At 39.6% G+C, this 23474-nt stretch overlaps 1 protein-coding gene across 1 annotated transcript; it reads right to left on the reverse strand.

Annotated features, from left to right (window-relative positions):
• Nucleotides 1-3825: 3825 nt before the first annotated feature.
• On the reverse strand, nucleotides 3826-15290 carry LOC116201048. Its single transcript, XM_031532159.1, has 22 exons — nucleotides 14722-15290; nucleotides 13645-14235; nucleotides 12120-12337; nucleotides 11898-11969; nucleotides 11669-11803; nucleotides 11155-11273; nucleotides 10725-11048; nucleotides 10374-10461; nucleotides 10184-10289; nucleotides 9926-10039; nucleotides 9263-9426; nucleotides 8759-8879; nucleotides 7937-8161; nucleotides 7665-7855; nucleotides 6869-7036; nucleotides 6665-6770; nucleotides 6003-6140; nucleotides 5720-5881; nucleotides 5426-5626; nucleotides 4870-5064; nucleotides 4686-4757; nucleotides 3826-4268 (listed from the first exon to the last, which is right to left on the reverse strand). The coding sequence occupies exons 1-22, from the start codon at nucleotides 14767-14769 to the stop codon at nucleotides 4116-4118; spliced, it is 3711 nt and encodes a 1236-aa protein (XP_031388019.1). The 5' UTR covers nucleotides 14770-15290; the 3' UTR covers nucleotides 3826-4115.
• Between the last annotated feature and the right edge of the window lie 8184 nt (nucleotides 15291-23474).

The following is a 23474-nucleotide window of genomic DNA, read 5'->3' on the forward strand; positions in this document are numbered from 1 at the left end:
CCGAGCATCAATTCGGTCGTTTACGATATCAATTTAATCCTTTTAGAACATCAATTTGCTCCCCTATATAAAATTGTCCCTAAATAACATATAAACACAGCAATATTATCCTTACGAAGTTGATTCCGTTAACATTTAAAAACTTATCATTATCAACTTTCTCCTTTATTCCCTTCTTTTATTTGCTCTTGGAACATCAATTTAGTCCCTCCCTCTCTCTCTCTCTCTCGTCACTTATCTCTGTTCTTCACTCCATGGAGCCCTGGACCTTGACTTTGACCTCGATCTCAACCTCAATCAATCTCAATCATGGGTTTGTCGAAGTTATGGTCCTTCCCTCTCTTCTCTCGCTCTCTCTCTATTGGTGAACGAGAGCAAAGGCTCGAGAACTTCCTCCAACGAACTGGAAGGTGGAGAAAACTTTGAGGAGTGACTGATTTCAGTTCGGTCAGGGCGTCCTTGTGCTCAGCAAGTAAGGCTCGCTGAGGTCTAACTCCATCTCTTCTCATTTTCCCGTGTTTTATAGAGAGTTTTGTGCGTCATTAATGATAAATTCTTATAGATTCATTTTTATGCAAAAACTTTAAATAGTCAGATTTCTCATGTCGTAAGAAAGTTAGAACACTTGACGGCTCGTAATTTCATTGCACGGTTTGAGAAATATCGTTCTTCGAATTTTCTGCTTTGTGTTATGAAAATCGAATTTCAATAGTAATTTTTTAGCTCGTTTCTTCGCTTTTTGGCTCCAAATTTGATCAGAAATTATAGTTCTATGTGTAAGCTCTCTATACCCACCAAAACGCAAGAATCTAAGGTCTGAGCAATGAGAACAAATATTACAACGTCGACTTGGAAAGCTTACATATATAGAGACCTTTTACTTTAGAGAGAGAGAGAGAGAGAGAGAGGTGAATGGGAGAGGAAGAAGAAAGATGAGACAGAAAATAAAAAAGAAAGGGAAATTTGAGAAAAAGGGGGACAAAAAGACCATTTTGATGTTCCCGACTTTTACCGTCAAAACTAACAATTGACAAATGGATCAAATTGATGTAAGTTAGGGACCCAATTGACATTCCAAAAAGACTAAATTGATGTTTCAAAAGGATCAAATTGATGCTAGGGGACCAAACTGATGTTATAAAGGATCAAATTGTTGTTACAGATGACCAAATTGATACTGCTAAAGACCAAATTGATGTTGATTTCATGCAAGAGACCCGATTGATGCAAATCGACTATCTTAGGTACGAACTTGGGGACCCAATTGATACTCAGGGACCAAATTGATGTTCCAAAGGATCAAATTGTTGTTATAAAAGACCAAATAAATGTTGATAAAGGCCAAACTGATGTTGATTTCATGCAAGGGACCCGATTAATGTAAATCGATTATCTCGGGGACAAACTTGATAGTTTACTCATTCAAGGGCCTCAACTTAACTAATTTTTGTTTTGTCCCGATATCTGGAAATTCAAGGGCCTCAACTAATGCAGTTCAAGCCGATTTGATCCATTAAGAAATAAAACTTTCGTATGGTAGATTTTTTTCATTCAATTAACGAGATATTACTTATGAAAATCATGAAATATTACATTTAGGATAATATAATTGAAAATTATTTATATAAAAAGGAAACTTTCCTATTCCTAATCATAGCAAACAAATTCCCCGAGTATATTACACTAGGATATTACATATCATAATTTAAAAAAGAAATACTAATGTTTACAAAAGTACTTTTTTATCAATGAAAATATTGTGATACGTCAGATTAGAACAATTATGTGAGAATTATTTATAACATAAATTTCCTATTTTAATAATGCAGCTATGTGGGAAAAGAAATTTTCTATCAACCAAATATTATGAATGTTTATCTTTCAAAATAAAAAATATTATGAATATATCACATTAGGATAATATATGAGAATAATTCATAAATAATATTTCTTTAATAATCAAAAGAGTTCTTAACATAAATTATTGAGATTTTGATGATATGGCAATATGAGATTGCTATATAGTTTTAGTGCCGTCATAACTCTAAATACTTACTTCTTTATTTTTCATTTAAAATAAATAGTGTCCCAAGCTTCTTCTTTTTTTGCTGGATTTGTTTTTTATTTGTCAGGCTTTTGACCCAAATATTATTTTATCTTATCAAATACTTCTCTAATTTCTCGCAAAAATTTTAAGCTGTACCCTTAACTTTTTCTTCTTCTTTTTTGTGAATTTTTTTTTTCTTTTGTTGGTGAAAAAGTAAACAGTGATCTATAAATTCTCTGGTCCCTGAATTGGACCATCTATGAATCCCAGACAAGCCCTCCGTTGATCCAATAACTTATACGTTAATGAACAGTCAAGTTAATATAACGTTGAATTTCGCGTTAATAGAGTGAAGAAGAACTTAGATGAAAAATGTAGAATGCACTATCAACAAACGTATAGCTCATTGATGCACATCTTAATTAGGTAATCAAGAGGTTCTGGATTCGATATTCGTCGTGGGACTATTCGTGTCATTTTATTAGTTATTAAAATTTCATTATAATAGGCCCATTGATCTCCCTTTATAATCGGAAAAAAATGTACAATGTACTAATTAACGAGATTGAAAACTGCAAGGATCTTATTCGGACCAAGCAAAAATCCATATTACCACGGTCTTAGCAATGCATATCCAACTGCTAAAGGATCACATTGTTGGACCAAGCAAATATCCGTCTTACTAGGGGCGTAACTAAAAGTCCGAAAACCTGAACCTAACCGAACCGAAAACCCGAAACCAAGAAACCTAAGAGAGCTTTTGGGCACGTTGTAGGGGCAAAACAACTCACCCGAAAAATATCGGGGATCGACCGATGTAAACTGGCGGTATGCATACCCACCTGAATATATATATTTAAAATGTATATTTCCTTCCAAAAAAAATGTACATTTCCATAAAAATTTTAATTTAAAACCTATAAATTGATAATCACCCTTTCCTTTCCCACATTCTTTCCGCCTCCTCACTCACAGTTTCACTTTCCTTTCCCTTCCATCTCCTCTCAAACCCTAAAAATGAAAAGTATTGGTCGGTCTTGGAGTTGTTAAGTTCTTATTAGGGAGTTGTTAAGTTCTTATTAGCGTGGATTGTCTTAACTTTTATTAAACTATGTTCTTATCGATGTACCCTATCAAAAAAATGTTCTTGTCAATGCGGTATTTAGACTTGTTATTTACTTTGTAGGTGTTTTGGATCTTTGTATTGACTACTAGTGGATTATGTTCTTTGAACCTAAATATATATTCTCTTTATTTTTGATCCCTGAAAAACCGAAAATTATGGTGAAGTTTTTTTTTACCATCAAATGGTCTTTGAGTGATTTTTTTTTTATTATTTTTAAAAAATCGGTCCGAACTAAAAGGAACCGAAACTTTTTAGGAAAAATCACCCATACCCACCCATGTACACCCCTAGGTATTACCACGGTCTTAGCAAAGCATATCCATTGCACCAATTTCCGTCGTGTTTCTCTTGGCAACCCAATCTGACCCTAACTAGGCCGGACACGACACAGCGGAAGTGATGAATTTGAGTCCGTGGTATAAGATAACATCAAAGATATGGGCTGAATTTCCCTTCTTCTTTTTTTAAGTCATATTTATCTTTATTTTATCCTTCAAGTCTTACCATGGCATATGCCAGATCTGAACCTTGTCACTCCATAAGAACGTTACGTACCTGTCAAAAACTTTGATGTCATCGACAAGTAGGATCATCATAACGAAGGAATGCAATTTCACCAATCAGCTGCAAATCATGTACACTGAAATTTGCCTTCAGGGAAAAGTTACGACGCATTGGACCAAAATTTGATTAATACTATCATGATAGCAAAAAGAACGTTGATCCAGCCAGGTACCATTCTATTACATATTTGCACGAATACCAGCTAACAGCGGTACAAAACTGGTGGCCGGAGCAAGTTTCTCGAGCATATGTACATTTTCCCTTTTTTACCTTTTAAGTATCCACAGGTCACCGACCAACTGTCCCTGCCGTTCATCTATCGGGCGGTTAACTGTCCCTGCCAGTTCTTCTCTCATACAAAGTTGCCCTGACCTCCCACTAATAATAAAAGGTGTTGTCCTGGTAATCGGGACCGTCCTTGCACAGGATCGACCGGACCTCCATAATGCATCGTGGTGGCTCAAGCTCTTTCTCCTGGACAGTGTTGCCAAGCAGCTGCTGCATGTGTGACGCGAATGTGTCATCGAGAATCTGCAATATCATTTTGAAGAGATCATCATCTTGCAGTATATATAAAAATTTATAACTCAACTCTCAATCTCCATCATGTTGTCAAATGATTTGAAAAGAATTTGTTGAGTGCCGGGCAGAGGCCTCCAAGATACTGAGAGAACCGTTAAAAATCGAGTGTCTCCCTCTAATTCCCTGTTATATGAAATATGATGGTATGCCCCAGAAATAATTTGTACACCAACTGTAATCTAATACTGTAGTGGAGTATTATATCTTATCCAGTTTGATCGTACAAAACACATTAACGACCAAGTGAAAGGGCGACTTAATGCTCGAAATCATGGTATCAGATTAATAGGTCGTTTCATCCAAGCCACAATGTGTGAGAATTCATGTTATTGATCAACGGCTCAGATGAAAACGAGTAGCACCTACCGAGACAGCAATCCGCGAACCTTTATACCATGACCGATTCTCTTTCCGGTTCTCAAGGAAACTCAGAACGTCCTGCATCACCAAAAAAAAAAAAAGAATGCGCGGGAAGAATTAAGTTAAATTTTGTAAGGGTAAATTTTCAAACCCAAACAAGACGGGGAACTAACCAAGACAGGGTACTAACCTGTCCCATCCTGTCCCAGTAACCACGACAGAGAGACACGAAGACGTGAGTCTCAAAGACGGCATGGATGCGGCTCATGGTGCTTGACAGATGCTCCACCAGAGGCTGCATTCTTACCCTTACATCAGACTCTACCACAATACCTTTCGAATCTTGAAGAACCTTCTTCAGTTTTGTGGAGGGCTGCAACCTCATCTGTAACAACAGTCAGACCTCAAAACGGCATTTATACTTTTCAGAAAGAACTGTTGAAAGCCAAATTGACATGAAAGAAATTGCTAGTTCATGTCAGCTCCATAGGTGAACAGTCCATGCAGTTGAGTTCTTCTGGTTCTCGTCAAGCAGTAAGCAACCAAGAGCTAGGGATGTTCCTGGTTGAACCTCTGGCTCGCTCTTAAATAGGGCTTCCTTTGAAATCAATCATAAAATTCAATGCTAAAGTTCCACAAGGCTCCGTTTCATTTACGTTTAGCACCATTTCATGCATGGGATCTGAAACTAAATGAAAAGACGGGCAAGATAGCTCCAAACAACTCCACTAATAAATAATACTAACATTTTCAGCGAGTTTTTCCACGACAGCTTGCAGATAATTCCTGAACTTGCTTCTCAGCATGACGGTAACTTCACTGAGACGCTCTCCTGGAGCTGTGTTCCCAGTTATAGGCATGCAGGAACCCCATGTCTTGAACTGAGCTTCTATCTTTGGGCGCAAAACATCTAACATCCTCTTCATGGAATTCAGCAGAATTCCCAGCTGAGGGAAAGGAAAAAAAAAAAAATCTCATCAACCACTCAACTTTGAAACAGGGAAAGAGACCAGATCAGCATGGCGTAAATATTAATTTACCTCATCAGGAATAGTATACGGGCACGCTGATCGTTTTGCAAGTTTCTGAACATATTTGAGGCCGAATTTCTTCGGCGTCAAATGGTCCTTCAGAGGCAGGAGCACATCTGCGTATTGCTTGTCTAGTGCTTCCACCACTGCTTTCTCAACATCAGCTACAGCCTTTTCAACCCCAAAAGTAAGAGCATAATCAGGTCACATCGATGAACAATTACATGATTTATAATTTTCACCAAAAACCAAATCACAACGAGAAAAGGGATTTTAGACCATCTCTACTTACATTTTCAAGCACAAACACGTACTCAGGCCACCGACAAATAATTAGTTCATAGTCATTTAAAGTCTCCCGAAGGCGATCATACATATCATCAACAAACGGAGTTGTAGAATGCTGAGTCCTCACTCCCGACCATTTTACCTGCAACCATCCAGAAAAATTCAAGACACAAACTACACGGAAACTGAGAAATCAAAATGAAAACTGCTAGCTGATGAGTCTCGGTAACTATTTGGACAAGTTAAAGGATCTATACATTCATACTCTTTGGCTCTGCTTCAATTAAATTGTTTGGTATGATCCACTACATGTATTATAATAAATGACAAATTCTGCGAAGAACCAAAGTTTCAGATTCGATATGGGACAACTTCATTCATTCCCGTCCAACCAAAAACGTTTTTTCTTTTCCTTGGATGGCTCGATTCCTTGAATTTGATAAATAGTAAGATAAGAAAGACCTTTTAGTAATGTGGTTTGCCCTTCGAGGGTATAGGCCATTGATATTTATCATGTTCCAGAAAAATAACATCTTAGCAACACATGCTTAATTTTAAGATAATGAGACTGTCGGGAGCAAAGATATCTCAGACCAGATATTTTTAATCGTGATCTCCTGATATATATATAATGCAGATGGGGAAAAAATTCCACTGAAAGGGTACCTTATCCAGTTTGCAGGTCTCGAGCAAGGAGAGGCGTTTATCCTGGATCCACACCAAGATATACAGATGGAACAACTCCTTTGCATCAACGCCACCTTTCACAGGGCTGAGGAAGCAGAGGAAATTAGTAAGATTCAGGCATAGAACTAATCTAGTACAAAAATAACCTAAAAGTTTTACTTGTAATTAAAAGGAAAAAGTCACCTGATTTTCCAGCTAGCAAGATCCCTCTGGAAGTCGTTGGTCACTATCACAAGCTCTGCTACTGGAGGAGAAGGCCCCGCCGGGGGACATGCCGTGAGGAAGGTCCGCAATCTATTGCAAAGCTCTGTGCTGTATATAGACGCTGACAAATTTGGAAGGTCTATGAAGCTGCAGATGAGGGAAAAGGGGGGGAAAAAGAACTAGCAGTCAAGATTTTGCACCATTTGATCGCTTGTGTGTTACTGTCACGGATGATGAAACTAAAGACAGAGTACTAAAGATGATCTATTGACACATCTACAGGACCTTGACAAAAGAATTCTAGACAGAAATAACTTCCCTATCTCACACAAGCGAGACACAGTAAAAGCAAAACCGTGTTATCAGCTGCATAAGTGTTTTTCCTTTATTGGTATAGTACAACGAAAGAAGAAATTGAGGCCCTGGTTTTGTTCCAGGACTCCAATCCGAACCTCCACTCCCCCAAAGACTAGATTGAGTGCCCCAAGGTGTGTACAGCAGAGCTTATTTCATAGCTTTAGATTGACTGCCAGTTGACCTGTCTGAGCTAGATTCCCAGCTGCTACAACATGCTCCTAAGTTCCTTTTTCCCACCAAAATTCCTGAGTAATTTTAACTTAAATTGTACCAATTTAATATTTTAAATCATATTCTGCATTACTTGTTATAAATCCGTTGAACCTATTGACCCAGACGAACCTATGAAAACACAAATCTGCTGGTAAAATCCAATTATAAAAGCTACTCTTGAAATAATATCTTCCAAAAGACATGCCTGGGAAGTATATGCTGATTGTGGATCTCGATATCAGTGTAGATCTCATTCTTGATGTTCATGCAGAGAGAAGTCATCTTCTGATAAGCAGTAGACATAGCATCAGCGTCCAACAGAGTGCCTTCTACATTGTTTGCAACGTAGTCATCGGTCTCTGTCAAGAGTCGCTTCGCTCTTTTTTTCGCTGCCACCTGAAACAATATTCTATTCGGTCATTCAACTAACCAAGGAAAAGAAGGAAACCGGCAATGAAAGACAGAAGTTTTCTCAACCTGGAAATGGTGGCACAGATTTGTCTGCACCTCAGGAGAAAATACATCATGAAGAAGAGTGAACAATTTGACAGCCGGTCCAAGAGCAGGTGCAACGGTTCCCGTCGCTGGCCTGAAAACGTCCATAATGCCTGATAAAGATGATTCATCGAGCGATTTGTAGTTCTCAAAGGCCAATGCAAGGATTTGTTCAATCTGATCCTTAGTTTCTCCCAGGATTCGGTTCTAGGAAAGCAGCAGGAAGAAAATGCACACATGTTAGAAATTAGAAGCAGAAAGAGTGCAAGAAGAATGAGCATAAGCCAATATATATAGCATGAATATCAGCTATCGTATTTGAACTTCTTCCTAGAGTGTGCAAGAAGAATGGGCATAAGCCAATAAATATAGCATGAATATCAGCTATCGTATTCGAACTTCTTCCTAGAGTGCACCTATAGTAATAAAATTTTGAATAACAGAAATGTTACTATTAGCTCATGCTTGAAAAAATTAATATTTCCAAGGACCCAAAACTAAGAGAGACATGTTAAGAGAAATTTGAAAAGGATGAGTCAAGTCAAAAAGCACTCAATCCATTAGTTGGTCTTTCAGACTTATGATTTAATTGATCAACATATTTCTCCCTCCATCCCTCCTCATTCTTCAAAACTTTGTTTCTTCTACATTTTTTACAAGTATTTTTCTGCTTTTGAAACTTATGGGAATCTAAGCTATCAAACATACAGAATGAAAATATATGTGCATGTGCGTGTGTTAATGTTCAAGAAAAGGACACATTAATTTTCCAACGATAAGCCTGCATATAGAATGAAAAAGTACCTCTTGATGACTTAATGTCCCTTTCTTGCTACCCTTCAAAAGCACAGGGACCAGCAAGTCATGTATCAGTACAAGACAGTCGGCTGTTGGGGTCGCCACATCCATTACATATGAAAGATACCTGTCCAATGAATTCAGTCAAGAACAGAACTCTTTAGTTTGTCTAGGAAAGTGTTAATAATATTGGTCCATGGCCCGTATCTGAAAAACAAAGTCATCCGAACAAGTCTATTTAGGTATCCAAAGTTAAGACTTTGATTTCCACAAATAAGAACCTTCTTCCCACTGTCAACAGGTCATATTATTACCATCTTCAGCCATCCATATCAGTCCCCAGTGCAAGATTTTAAAACCATTTCGGAAACACATTCAAATAAATACATTTAAAATAACACTTGAAAATCATTTTCTAAGCTGTGGCTCCTTGCTCGGCATAGAGTTCCATGGAATTACTGGAACAGGATTGTAACGAAAAGCATTCCAAGCTTACTGTTTTTCAATTACCTTAGCTTCGTGTAAACATCAGAAACTCCATAATAAGATGAGAATTCTGCTAAAAGCCATTTCCAAGGTCCATGCAGCAACAGGTTTCTCTGTTGAAATTGTTGCACCTTCATAGCTACTTCCAGAACCAGGTCATATGCGACTGTTTCTGCAACAATGCCATGCTGGCACAAGAAGTGAAGAAAGAACCCAAGTTTAGTGGAAAATTAAGGGAGAAATTTTAAATATTATATTCAGAAGATCTCCATCCATGACTTCTTGGTCCCAAGTAATGTGGCAGAAAATATACTCAGTAGTTATCAAATTGGAGCTCACAATCTACACCCTTTAAGCTGATATTCCATGTCCTCCCCAATGCAAAACGCCTAAATTCTGTTCAAGTTCTGTTCAAGTTTAAGCCATTCTATAGCATTTCTCTTGTTACAACAGGTAACTATAAATCAAAACCCAAGGCCTGTCACGTGAAATTAAGGTCTATCTAAAATATTAGCCGTCTACTTCAGACTCTATTAAAATTGTTTCAATGCAATTAATGTAGACTCAGAAGATGAACTCTTCAACTACGACATTTGATATCTTTCTAAACACCGCAACAGCAATAGCCGCCCGGAAAATATTAATTATAAATCACTGAGTCTTGTTGCAAAAGAAGATCAACCTCACCTTGAGATGACTATTATCGTCAGAGCTCGTCGAATAAGTGATATAAAGCTGTAGCTTTCCCACAAGTTCATGCTCAGGCTCCCGAAAAATTGACCACCAGCGTAGCTTGTCAGCCTGAAACCCAACTTTGCATACGAGTTATCCCTCAATGAAAATAGTCAAAATCCTTTTTCTTTTACCCCTCTGTTCTGCTAGAGGGAGTAAGTTTCACTCCTTACTTATTCTTAAACGGTTCATTGAGTTAGGAGATATTATTACCGGGTCATCAGCAACCGTAGCCAACTGAACAAAAGCGCGCCCAAAATGCTTCCCTTTTGAGTCCAGGACTTCGATAATTAGATCATCTCCAGCTGTATCTGGGAAGCTGTAAGAGCTTTTAAAATATTTACTGAGTAGTCTTAGCAAATCATGATAAAGCTTAAAATGGGTAAAAGAATAAGTTTCATACAAGATATGAGCTTCACCAGATCCAGGTTGCATGCGCACGGCATCTTCTTCAGATGTACTTTTCAATCTCAATAAGCAAGCATACGTCTCTGAAAGATTCCAAATGAGAAAGACTCAGCAAATTAAGCAAATTTGAATACTGATCAGTTCTATAAATTAGCAGCTAACAACGTAGAAAGATTCAATGCTTTTCAATTGTTGATTTTTAAATAGGTGGGAACCCTCACATTTTGTTGATCAGGAAAACTAGGCCAGCCTACTCAAACTTTACCGAAATGCCCTCAACGATTATCCTAGGAAGAGCAGATCTTTTACAAATAAAAGAAGCAGCACAACTACAACATTGTCTTACCTTGCATAACCTCATAGGATGATGAGCTGTTGCGTAAACTCGTGACACCTGTTTTAAGGAGGGAAGACACTTGTTTAAGGTACCGAGTGCTAGCATGTACATATGCCATGCTCTGACGGGAGAGGGAACCATTGGTGGGAAGTCGAGGCACGGCACGAATTTTTCGAAGAGCTTGCCATCTAGAAGATAGTGTTGACTGCAAGCTGTAGAACTGATCACGAATAGTCTCCATTTTGATGGATAGTGGCCTTAAAGAGGAAGGAGAAGGAAGAGCTAGGATGCTACATCCTGTTGGTGGGTCCAAGAGTGTTTTCACTTTACGTACTGCAAAAGTCAGGAAAAATATAAACAAGGTAAGAACAAACAGGAGAACAAAACTATAACAAAACTTACACCTAGAAATAGAACCGAACCTTAATTCTAAATTTACCTTGCACCTTCATCTTCCCAATAACTTTTTTATGTTTTGTGAGAGCTCCCTCATTGCTAGGCTCTGAAGATCGCTTTGCCAACAGTTCCTCCTCTGACTGCAAAAGCACTTGCTGCAACCTGCATATGAATAACAAAAATGGCGCATCATAAACAGCCACTTCAATAGAGCAGCATGGTTTTAGCTGCTGAATTGAAAACATAAATTACAATGATATCGATAAAAAAGAAAGCCAACAGTGATGACCCAATAATGTTGTAGAACGGTGCAACAGAGTGTATATCTATCTATCTATGTGTCTGCATGTAATAGGTTCCAATGTAACTGCCTCAAATTGACTATTTATCTTTTTAACCCAAATGATTAAGAAGGTATATTACAGTCTGCAAACTAAGTATGAACAAATGGAGATAAAGCTCCATACATCAGTTCAAGGTCACCAAATTATGGAAAGAGCAAGCCAGCGGTTTTTGGTTCCATTACACAATAAACAAGGAGAAACTATAATACTTACCCAAACGTATCCCGCAGCAAAGAACATTCATTCTCCAAAAACATTGGGGCTTCCGTGCAACCCCTCGCCCATGCGTTGAGGCAGAGCCGCACACAGGCATCATATGCAATCACAGAATGCCACGGACCAAGAGCACTGGATTTGAACATAAAATTATAGATAAGTTGTTCCATTAGAACTAGTGGAAATGGATTATCAGAACATCGAAAAAGAAACAGTGAGAAGATACCTTGCATGAAAGGCAGGTACACGGGGTGGTTGTGAACTCGAAGGAATACCAGCCTCTATACTGGCTGTATTTCTGTCAACGAGTAAAAAATAATGCAAAAATTGTTAAATGCGAACAAGTACATAAACGTTTCTAAAGTTTTTAATTAGACTCTCTCCAAAAGAGGCTAAATGGGTGAACATTCGACATATCACCAGAGGGAAGTCCAACAGCAATACAGACCTGGTAAACGGCTCCTCGATCCTGTTCCCAGCGTCAGACTCAGGCCTAATCCCAGATTCAGATTTTAAAGTGGTCCGGGCATCTGATGTATGAGGTCCTTCTATATGAGGCCCATCCCTTGTCGCCATGTCTGTGCCCCCCTTAGGTTCTTGAGTGAAACAGTATAATGGAGGTGCGCTAGCAATATCCTCATCCAATTGCAAATTTTTCATTCTACCCTGCAAATTAGGCAACTTCCTTGAATACATCCCACACTACACCATTAGGGGTCCATAATACTTGAAATTTTGACACGAGGAACACAAAAAAAAAACAAAAACAAAAACAAAAAGCCAATGCATTTTTTGGCAATAAATGAGAATTTCAATAGAAAATCTCAACCAGTTGAAGGCATTCAGAGTTCAGCATCAGCTTTTCTTTCATATATGTTTATTTATATACACAAAAATTGGTTCCCTTAAGCTCATTTTACGAGAAGAAATTTAAAGGCAGCAGAAGCCTATGTAGATATAGGCGGAGCTGCTCCTGGGAAACAGATAGAAGTGGTTCAAAGAGGTGGAATGTACAGTAATGGGCTCTAACAATGGTGAATATTGAAGAAACAGAAGGACTCAAATCAGAAGGTAAAATGAAAAACTGCCAGGCTGGGAAGATTATCATATATATGATCCTGAACATTGTGGCACGCATGCAAAAGAATATGCCTAAATGACTCCCAGCAATACATCTCGCTTTCTCGGAACTATCCAACCTAATCATTAGGAAGTACTGTCTGTTGTAAGTTTGTGACAATAGAATTGATGTTGTCTCATTCTCGTAAAATTGCTCTTATTTTCATCTTCTATGTGACAAGCCAGCAGCTCTATGTTCAAATCGGAGAGGTTAAATATGACAGCTACAATTGAAACAATTTTTTTCAATGATCAACAAAAATCCATTGATGGTGCCACCAAAAGAGTCCAAAAGATATACAAAATATAAAGAAGGAATAATGAGACTGCACTTAAATATACTTGCATGTATGTTTCAACCTAATTCCTAAAAATTCTGCAACCAAAGAAATTTCATGAGAATCAAGACCACGTAAAAGTTGAAGCTTCCTTTTGTAAATGGTTCAATACTCAAAATTTCTCCAGCTAGAGGAATCCATGGAGGCAGTAGTATTGATCTATTTGATAGCCTCCATCATATACCAGATAAACTAGAGGAACGCCACTAATAGAGTAAATGAGACCAAACCATGCCTTGCAATTTGCAAAGAGTTTCTGCACTACTAGAGAGATTTCACTAATTATTCCACCACCCAGTTTCCTAGTACAAACATCATTTAATTTGTATTTTACTGAGGAAAGAACCTACAGTTTTACCAGAATGAGCTTAGGATTAGCCAGTAACTTTGAGGAGGTTCGGTGGACCTTATCACCACCAAATGGCATTTGCCTCATTCGCAAGTGAATCCAAATATCTAACAATTTTCAGACATAAAATAATAATCTTTAGAGCACCGAAAATATAAAGAACCAACCTTCTGAGCAGCAGCTTCTGCCTTGATTCCAGTAGGGGTATTCCCTCTAGCTCGACTTGCAGTCCCATTGATCTTGGTGCTACCGGCTTGTGTTGTGGAGAACTCCGAACTACTAGCTGAATCGGAATCATAGTCTTTGTCAGCATAGGACCCCACTGAGTATGAGTACCTCACATCGCCGTTTCCCCTAACAGACCCCATCGGCACCTGGGCTTTTCTACCTGCAATTGTTTCTCGTGAAGAACTGACATCTGAGTAGCTATAGTCACCTGCATATTTCTTTTGTCCATATCTAAAAGCTGAACTGTTAGGGACCCTTTCATCCCGAGGGGACGATTCATGCGAGTAGCGGGCCCCATACGTTCCTTCTTCTTCAGAAGAAAAACCAGTATCCATATCATTGTCCGATCCCGACCTACTATCAATGGACCCACCAGGCATCGTCCGGGAGACAGGGACGGCACTGGGCGGCAAGTGCCCGCTGCGGAATTTCGATGCTGGGGGCAGCACAAATCCGCGGCTGCCATTAACCCCACCAGTGATGGGATCTATCCTCGGTCTGAGATTTGAACTAGGGACTACGCCTTCCTTCTGGTGGGGGACAAAACCAGATTATCATTATCAGCGAGAGGTCGAGAATGCAAGCAAATTAACAGAGTTCAGACCTCAAAATTGGCAAAGCGAAGTCGAAATATAAAAATGAACTTCATCGCAGAGTCATATGAGATCAAACATCAGTCCTATGATTTGACTATCCAGTCAAAGCCAGTAAAACAAAAGGAAAGCCACAGAAAACATCCACATCGATTCAATTCGATAGGAAAGGCAGCAACTCACTCATTGCTGCTCAACCTATTCTTCTAGCGGACAGAGACATTTCAAGTCTATATTCCACAAATGCAAGCAGATAGAAAAAAACCACCATGAAAAAACAACTTAAGACAGAGGCATGAATCCCGACAACGGAACCCAGAATCATTCCCGACAGAGTCTCATGACACAAGTCAGCAGTGAAATCCACCGAATAAGATGCTGAAAATGGGGCAAGGAAAATCAAGATATGTCAGTGAATCTGACCTCTCTGACCCATCTGAGGGCACTTCTGTCAAGACCCTCCGTGAACATTTTCCTCGCCAATGGCGGCCCGTCCGTCTCCTACCGCAACCAGAAACTCTTGCTGAGTTTATGGGTCCGATCAGTTGCTGCCAAGAAAGCTTCCAACGTTGACAATGCCGCTGGAGAGCGACCCGGAAGAGAGTGATGGAGGAAGCGGGCAGACCAGGTACGAGATTTGAGACAAGAAAGCTTAGTGAGGAAGGAAAACTTTTTCGGGGTCCAGCTTCTCACTGATCGATGCGCTGCTGTGGGGAAGAGAAGAGAGAGACGGACAGACCCACAAAAGCAAACTCTGCAGAGTCTGGGATTGCCCCTTCAATTTTCGATTTTTTCCTTCCAAATTCATACTCTCACAGTCTCACTGTCTCTTTTCACGACAAAGCCTGGATTTTTTTAATATTTTGTTGCCGTAATGTGCAATATTCTGCTTCTTCTAGACTCTGTCTAAATTTGAGATTAAAGAATATAAAGAAAAAAAATTCTTCCATAAAATACAGCAAAAAAAAAATAAAATTGCGACATCGAAAGCTGTCATCCAACGGGGAAAGAGAGACGAGCTGAGTGAGTGTTCACATGAAAAATGGTATTGACTCAGAACCGTGGGTCTTTTTATAAATCGATGGATAAAGCTCGTGGATCAAAAGCGAGAGAAGAGAGAGTCGGGGACCAGTGACCAAGCACCAACTTCTCGTGTGAAGAGTGCGGCGTAGCGTGTTCCATGGCCTCGACTGTATGTCTTGTCAGGTACAATGGATGTGCGGATTTTGTGATCATCCAAACATTGTTATTCCGTTTTAAAATTTTTAATTTATTTGCAGGTCGTAACTGTATCTTTATGAATCTGACAACATTTACGAGGACTTATATTGAGATATATTTGGACAAGAATTCCATTTTATGCATAAAAGATTCTATCCTCAATGCTACACGACATACGTGAAAAATTACCGATAAAATTTTATTGTAATAAAAAGTTAAAACGAGATTATAAACATATCGATCGATGCGATCACGAAACTTGTATATAATTAAGGAATTCCATTGGACATATCTTGTCAAGTCAAGAATGTACGTATAAGATTCTCTTTACTCTATGTTTTTGGTATTCCACGAGAAAGCTATGTAACAAATATTCCTAAATAGCACCGAAAATAAAGGGCGCGGTGGTGGGGGCAGTGGAAAAGCGGGAAAAAGCAACCGAAAAGCTTACGTGGCGGGGATCATCGTTCCGTTAATCTCTCTTCCTTTTTTTTGTATTATTGTATTATTACTTTATTTGATAAATAATAATTATTTACTAATACAGATAATAAAATAATAATAATAATAATGTCGTAAATAAAAATGCTCAACAGCTCGTGCGGACCCACATGGTTTGATGGGTCCCACCCCGTTCCTCGCCAGTGTAGTTTTTGTCCTATCCCTGTCATTTTCCGGAGTCCTATCATTACAACATGCAACATTATTGGCCATGTAATTTGGCACAACATATATATATATATACGTACATAACTTATAAGATGCGTTTGAGCTTGTTCTTTTACAAAAGAAAAACGTCTCGTTCATTTCAATCCAAATCCATCCGCTTGTTGGGGTTTAGCCGTGTCTTTTTGTGCATCGTTCATTGATGTGGATAGCATGATATGATCCCGCATTGGAGTCGTTCGGTTATACATCTAGCCAATCGCTGGAGTTCGTCGTGTTTTTCCTTTATGCATCGGCATCATCGATATGAAAAGGTACAGTTTGATTGCATACCATAGTTTGATGTGAAGAGTGTATTTTTTATTTGCAAAGAATAATGATATGAAGAGTATAGTTTAATTTGCAAGAAATACATACCATACTTTATTTATCTTTTTAAAAAAAAAAAATGGCCAATGGTCAGTGTGGAGTGTGGACCATAACGTTTTTTACTAGCCCCAAGCCATATTAAAAGTTGAACGTGACAAGGCCCATTTTTCATTTAATGGGCCCAACAAAAAGCCCAAGACCATAATCTTCTGAGGCCCACCTCCGGGAGCAGGAGGAGCGAGCTGGCCCATGCCGAAGCCCACAACTAGAAAAAGGCCTGTCGTATGCTCTGATCTGTGGATCAGAATGATTGATAAGACAGCCCAATGCCTGAAGTGCATAGGTGACGATCAATCAGATCAGAGCCCAGTCCACAACCATTGAGGTATCAGCCATATTATCACGCGTATCAATTTTGTGACACTTCACAAAGGTCCTTGAAATAATAAAAGAATATACCTCGATTAATCCTCGGGAACTCCATGCGGCAAACGTATCTCTGTTGTCGCATGTCAGTGGTGTGTTGCGAGCATCATTTATGTCCATCATATATATACATACATATGAGAAGAACGACCGTTGAATTGATATTACACAATAATGTTAATCAATTTTCGTGTATCATGTGGATATCGAGTTTGCACATAAAAACTATGGATCCCAATAGCAATACAACACAATGCTAATCAAAGGGATAGCTAGTTATTACGGGATATCCTCTCGTGATTTCCACCTCTCTATTTCCTTATACATAATATTGTATTATAGGATAGATAGTTATCAGAATATTGACTTGTAACTTTTAGCAATCTTGCCTTATTCTTCTCCCGGGTTATGGCTATATGTACAGAGACGTGATATCAATAAAATCAACAAAACCATTTCACAATCTTCTCGGTTTTGTACATGGTATCAGAGAGAGGTTTGCTCGAAATCGACCAAATTATCGTTGATATTCGGTTCCTGTTCATCAATCACTCGATGGCCTCCAACATTTCATCTTCCTACACCGTGTCCTCTTCAGATGGACCAGGAAATCAACTCACCTCGTGTATTCTCAATGGCGAGAATTACCTCACCTGGTCGAAACTCATGTGGACGGCACTGGTGGCGAAGAACAAAATAGGTTTCATCGATGGAACCATGCAGAAGCCGGCTGAAGGGGATCTCAACTATCAACAATGGATCACTTGCAATTCCATGGTGGTAGCCTGGCTGTCCAATTCTGTAGATAAGGAGCTCCAGCCCAGTGTTGCCTGCATTCAAAATGCGAAAAATCTGTGGGATGAACTCAGAGAAAGGTTTTCCCAAGGTAATGAAACAAGGGTTTATGAACTCAAATCTCAAATTTGTCTTATGAAGCAGGAAGGGCTATTCGTCTCCAAATACTATTCGGTGTTAAAGGGGCTGTGGGATGAGCTCGAGAATTTTCTCAAAATAACTCACTGTACCTGTGCGGCGGCGGCGTCCAATGTTTCGCAGAGGGAGAAAGAAAAATCTTACCAGTTTCTCATGGGACTCAACCCCGAGTTCGGTACGGTACGGTCTAATATCTTGAGTATGGAGCCATTCCCTTCTCTTAACAAGATTTACTCGATGATTATACACGAGGAGAGGCAGAAAATTGTGTCTCGTGTAAGTGAGACAGGAACGGATGCGGCTGCTTTTCTTGTAAGGGACGAAGGAGGCCAATCGGAGATTCGATCAAGTGGTCGTCCATTCTTTGAACACTGCCATCGCGTCGGCCATGTCCGAAGCACCTGCTGGAAGCTTCATGGCAAACCAGTGAATTGGACTGGTAAAGGAAAGATGAAGCAGACAGACTCTAAGCAGATAAAAAGGGCAGGCAGCGGTAATCCTAGGTCATATGGCCCAATGGGCAGTCAGGCCCAAGTCAATGTTGTCCAGACAAATGGACAGTCGGCCCAGCGACCAGGGAAGCCCAATCAACTGTCTGATCTCTCTCCGGCCCAGTTTGCTCAATTTCAGAAATTTCTGAATATGATGGACAACGAAAATGAAACCACCGAGCCTCTTGTTGGTAAAAACTTTGTTTCTCTTGATCCAGGTGTAAATTGGATTATTGATACAGGAGCATCGCACCACATGACGGGCCAAGCTTATCTTTTATCTAAGTCCAGACGATCCATTCATAATTTTTGGGTTGCAATTCCTAACGGACAATCGGTTCAAGCCACTCAAATTGGAGAAATACATATATGGGATAATTTCATTTTAAATGAAGTCTTAGTAATTCCATCATTCCAATGCAATTTAATCTCAGTTGCTCAGTTATCATCCGATTTAAATTGCCGAGTGATATTTCTCACCAATATGTGCTTGATACAGGACCTAACCACGAGGAAGACGATTGGAGTGGGTGAACGGTCCTGGGGGGTCTATTATTTGAGATGCGTGTCTTCATCAGCCTTTGCTTCACCAGCTATCAATGAGAACAGTGAATTATGGCACAGGCGATTGGGACACCCATCAAAAGGTGTTATTTTCAAAGGACTTGCAAATTATCCAAATAAAACTAGAGATAAAGTTTGTGATATTTGCCATAGAGCAAAACAGACTCGTTCTCCGTTTCCTATTAGTATTAATAAAGCAAGCCATTTATTCCAATTGATTCATTGTGACTTATGGGGACCATATCGAGTCAAATCAATTACTGGTGCTTATTACTTCCTTACAGTAGTCGATGATTTCAGTCGAGCGGTATGGCTTTACCCGTTACGTGATAAAACCGAGGCTAAGCAAAAATTGATTGGTTTTTGTCACTTAGTGAAGAATCAATTTGAGAAATCTGTCAAAATCATTCGCAGTGATAATGGCTTAGAATTTCTTTCCAAGGAATTACAGGAGTTCTTTCTTCAGAATGGAATAATTCATCAGACGTCTTGCTCAGACACACCACAACAAAACGGACGTGTGGAAAGAAAACATCGCCACATCCTCAACGTGGCTAGATCACTTCTTTTTCAAGCTGGGCTTCCTAATCGCTTCTGGGGTGAATGCGTCTCCACCACGACATATTTAATCAATCTCACTCCAACACCAGTCTTATCGGGTAAATCTCCTTATGAAGTGTTGTTCAATAAGACACCCGATTATTCACATCTACGAGTATTTGGTTCATTATGCTATGCACATCATCGGCCTTGAAATAGAGATAAATTTGGAGAACGCTCGCGTAAATGCCTCTTCGTAGGGTACCCATATGGAAAGAGAGGATGGCGTCTTTATGATATACAGTCTAGTGAAATATTTGTTTCGAGGGATGTGCAATTCTATGAGGATATTTTTCCATTTTCTCAAAATGCTGGGGTTTCACGTGACCTCAGCTCAAAGGATACCCCTCTATTCCTGCATCAGCCGAACCATGAGGAAGAAGGGGAGTTTGATTCTGGGCTGGGCAATTCACTTGGGCCAGACACAGCCCATTTTAGTGGAGAGAGAGCACAACCCTCTCCTATGTAACGGGCTGACCCTCCTTCAGCAATATGCAGCCCAATTCGTAGCTCGAACAGTATTGGCCCACGTCCAAACACACAGAATCACAGACCTCTTCAACCTTCTAGAAACATCATCCTCGAAACAGGGGAGTCTCTTCCCCAAATCACAGAATCAGTCAATTCTGCAGACCAGAGGCAACTTTCAGCTGCCATTTCATCTGAAACGGAAAAGAATGGGTCACATGCACTTCCTACTGAAGATCTACCGTCCAATACAGCGCCTTCACACACTGAAACGACTTCTCATGTGGATAAAAGGTCTTTCTTGGCTCCGATTTTACCTGAAACGGAGACACAATCCCCACAACAGGTGCGTCATTCAAGACGAATTCGTAATCGACCCGGTTATCTGAAGGATTTCGTGTGCAATATTGCAAATATTCGACCCCCCCCCACTTCTTCTCACCGACTCCTTCGTCCTCCTCAGGTCAGTTCACCTCTCTTGAGCACTTTCTGTCCTATTCAAAGTTTACTGACCGGCATTTTGCATATACTGCTGCGTTAGACTCTGATGTTGAGCCCAGGACTTACAAGGATGCTTTTCAAGATCCTCGATGGCGTGATGCCATGAATGAAGAAATTCGAGCACTGGAGATGAACAAAACATGGACGATAGAGCCCATTCCTTCTGATAAGAAACCTATAGGATGCAAATAGGTCTTCAAAATCAAGAGAAATGCTGATGGGAGTATCGAGAGGTTCAAAGCTCGCTTAGTAGCTAAGGGATTTACTCAAGTCAAAGGCATCGATTTTACAGAGACGTTCTCTCCAGTGGCTAAACTAGTCACAGTCCGGGTACTTTTATCTATGGTTGTTGCTCATAATTGGGAAATGCACCAATTAGATGTTCATAATGCATTTCTTCATGGTGATTTATCTGAAGAGGTTTATATGCGCATGCCACCGGGTTTTTCTTCTCGGCGTCCAGGATATGCATGCCGCCTGCGTAAATCTCTATATGGCTTACGTCAGGCATCTAGGAATTGGTTCTCTAAATTTGCATCAGCACTTCACAATTTTGGACTTGCACAATCTGGTTCCGATCACTCATTATTTACTCTGAAAAAAGATGGGAATTTTCTTGCTGTTCTAGTATATGTCGACGATTTGATAATTGTCGGCAATAACTCGGAATTCTGTGCTTCACTCAAGCAATATCTAGCCACATGTTTTCGTATTAAGGATTTAGGTCCTTTGCGATATTTTCTTGGAATTGAAGTAACTCGGATGGATAACGGATTATTTCTCAATCAGAGAAAATATGTTCTTGATATACTCACAGAATGTGGCATGCTTGGCTCTCGACCGTCTTCGTTTCCCATGGAACAACAACATAAATTATCTTCGGAATCGGGCTCTCCGTTGTCTGATCCTAGTAGATATCGTCGTCTCATTGGTCGTCTTATCTACTTGACAATCACTCGTCCTGAGTTATCCTATTCTGTTCACATCCTCTCCCAATTCATGCAGGATCCACGTCAGGACCATTGGATGGCAGCAATCCGTATACTTCGTTACTTGAAACAATCACCGGGACAAGGTATTTTTCTCCGACCGCAATCCATGGAGCTAATAGCCTATTGTGATTTTGATTGGGCTAGTTGTCCAATGACGCGAAGGTCAGTCACAGGTTACTTCATCACACTTGGAGGCAGTCCCATTTCATGGAAGACCAAGAAACAGACAACTGTATCTCGTTCATCAGCTGAAGCTGAATACAGAGCAATGGCAGCTACCGTCAGTGAAGTTCTTTGGCTCCGTGGTCTACTTTCATCACTTGGTGTCACATTATCTAGTCCTACTCAGCTCTTCTGTGATAATCAAGCAGCACTCCATATCGCTGCTAATCCAGTTTTTCATGAAAGGACCAAGCATATTGAAATCGATTGCCATTTCATCCGGGAACACTTACTATCCAACAAGATCGTTACAAATCACATATCCACACGTCTTCAGCCTGCTGATCTCTTCACCAAAGCTTTGGGACGTGATCGCTTTCGGTATCTTCTCAGCAAGTTGGGAATTCGGGACCCTCATTCTCCAACTTGAGGGGGCGTATTACGGGATATCCTCCGGGATATCCTCTCGTGATTTCCACCTCTCTATTTCCTTATACATAATATTGTATTATAGGATAGATAGTTATCAGAATATTGACTTGTAACTTTTAGCAATCTTGCCTTATTCTTCTCCCGGGTTATGGCTATATGTACAGAGACGTGATATCAATAAAATCAACAAAACCATTTCACAATCTTCTCGGTTTTGTACACTAGTGATTAGCTGAACGCGCCTAAAAGATGTCAAAGGGCACTAATTAAAGCGGCTAACAGAGAAATGTCATGCGAGGGAAAAAGAGGAAAGCACTTGGGATGGACCGCATGGAATGGGTAATAATGCATTTGCTTATTGCTTGGGAGAGAAGCCTCACCCGGAGGTCCCGCAATAATACCTCACCTTAAACCGACATAATCGATCTAACACTGTTCGGAAAATCCATTCAACAGATTGCCCCGATTGATCGAACGTATATAGCGTGATGAACATGCGGGTTTGTGAAAGATATAATCGTTCGACCGATTTGGTCTAGCGGGACAACAATTTCTCGAGACGAAAAAGCTAATGACAGAGGATTATCGATTAAAAGTGGTCCGAGTAATGGGGTGCAAAGTGAAGGAAGACAAAGTGAAAAGCTTCCCTCTGCAATCATTTTGAATTCGGGATCCAACGTTCCTCGGTGGCTTTTACTTTTGGCTCTTCTTCCTTTCAAAAATCCAACGTTTCCACAAACCTTTTTTCTTTTTCTTTTTCTTTTTTTGAGATTTCAAAAGTTAATCCTAATATCATGGAAAATAAATTATGGGGGCAGTTGTTGGAGGGTCATAAGCCATCCTATTAGCTGCAATTGTGCTATGATTTTCTAGAGGGAATCGACATCCTCACCTACCACACCCCCCAAAAAGAAACCAAAAAAAAAAAACATGTAATGAGTTATTGATGGTTAGAAATAAAATTGATATTGTCAATCTATCTTCACTCGCTACTTTGTTTGCATTGACAAATTATAGAATTGGTGAAATCGGATCGTATCGTGTTTAAACGGATTAAATATGTACAAGTTCACGTTATATCCTCTTATCATGGATGCGATAACGAATTATGGTTGTCTCAAACTATTTCTTATTGATAATTCCTATACTGATAGAATGTCCATGATAACTCTATACTATTTTGGCTTCTTTTTATTCTCGTGTCATTTAATTTGTACTGCCCACGACTTTCAAAAGAATTACCATCGTGCCACTATTATATACTTTCTGAATCTCATATGTTCGGGGGATTGGACAGTCCTCAAATTCCTAAGTTCATATCTAGTGAAAGCATAACATAGAAAAAAGTAGG

The sequence above is a fragment of the Punica granatum genome, chromosome 1, assembly GCF_007655135.1.
Source record: "Punica granatum isolate Tunisia-2019 chromosome 1, ASM765513v2, whole genome shotgun sequence".
NCBI lineage: Eukaryota > Viridiplantae > Streptophyta > Magnoliopsida > Myrtales > Lythraceae > Punica > Punica granatum.

What these genes read in the sequence shown, in the direction of transcription:
- LOC116201048 (XM_031532159.1), bottom strand. Translation starts at nt 14,769, where the DNA reads ATGTTCACGGAGGGTCTTGACAGAAGTGCCCTCAGATGGGTCAGAGAG. An exon ending in CCCTCAGATGGGTCAGAGAG is followed by an intron (nt 14,236 to 14,721) that starts GTCAGATTCACT and finishes GTCCCCCACCAG; the next exon opens with AAGGAAGGCGTAGTCCCTAG. An exon ending in TGGAAAAACTCGCTGAAAAT is followed by an intron (nt 5,065 to 5,425) that starts GTTAGTATTATT and finishes CTGTTGTTACAG; the next exon opens with ATGAGGTTGCAGCCCTCCAC.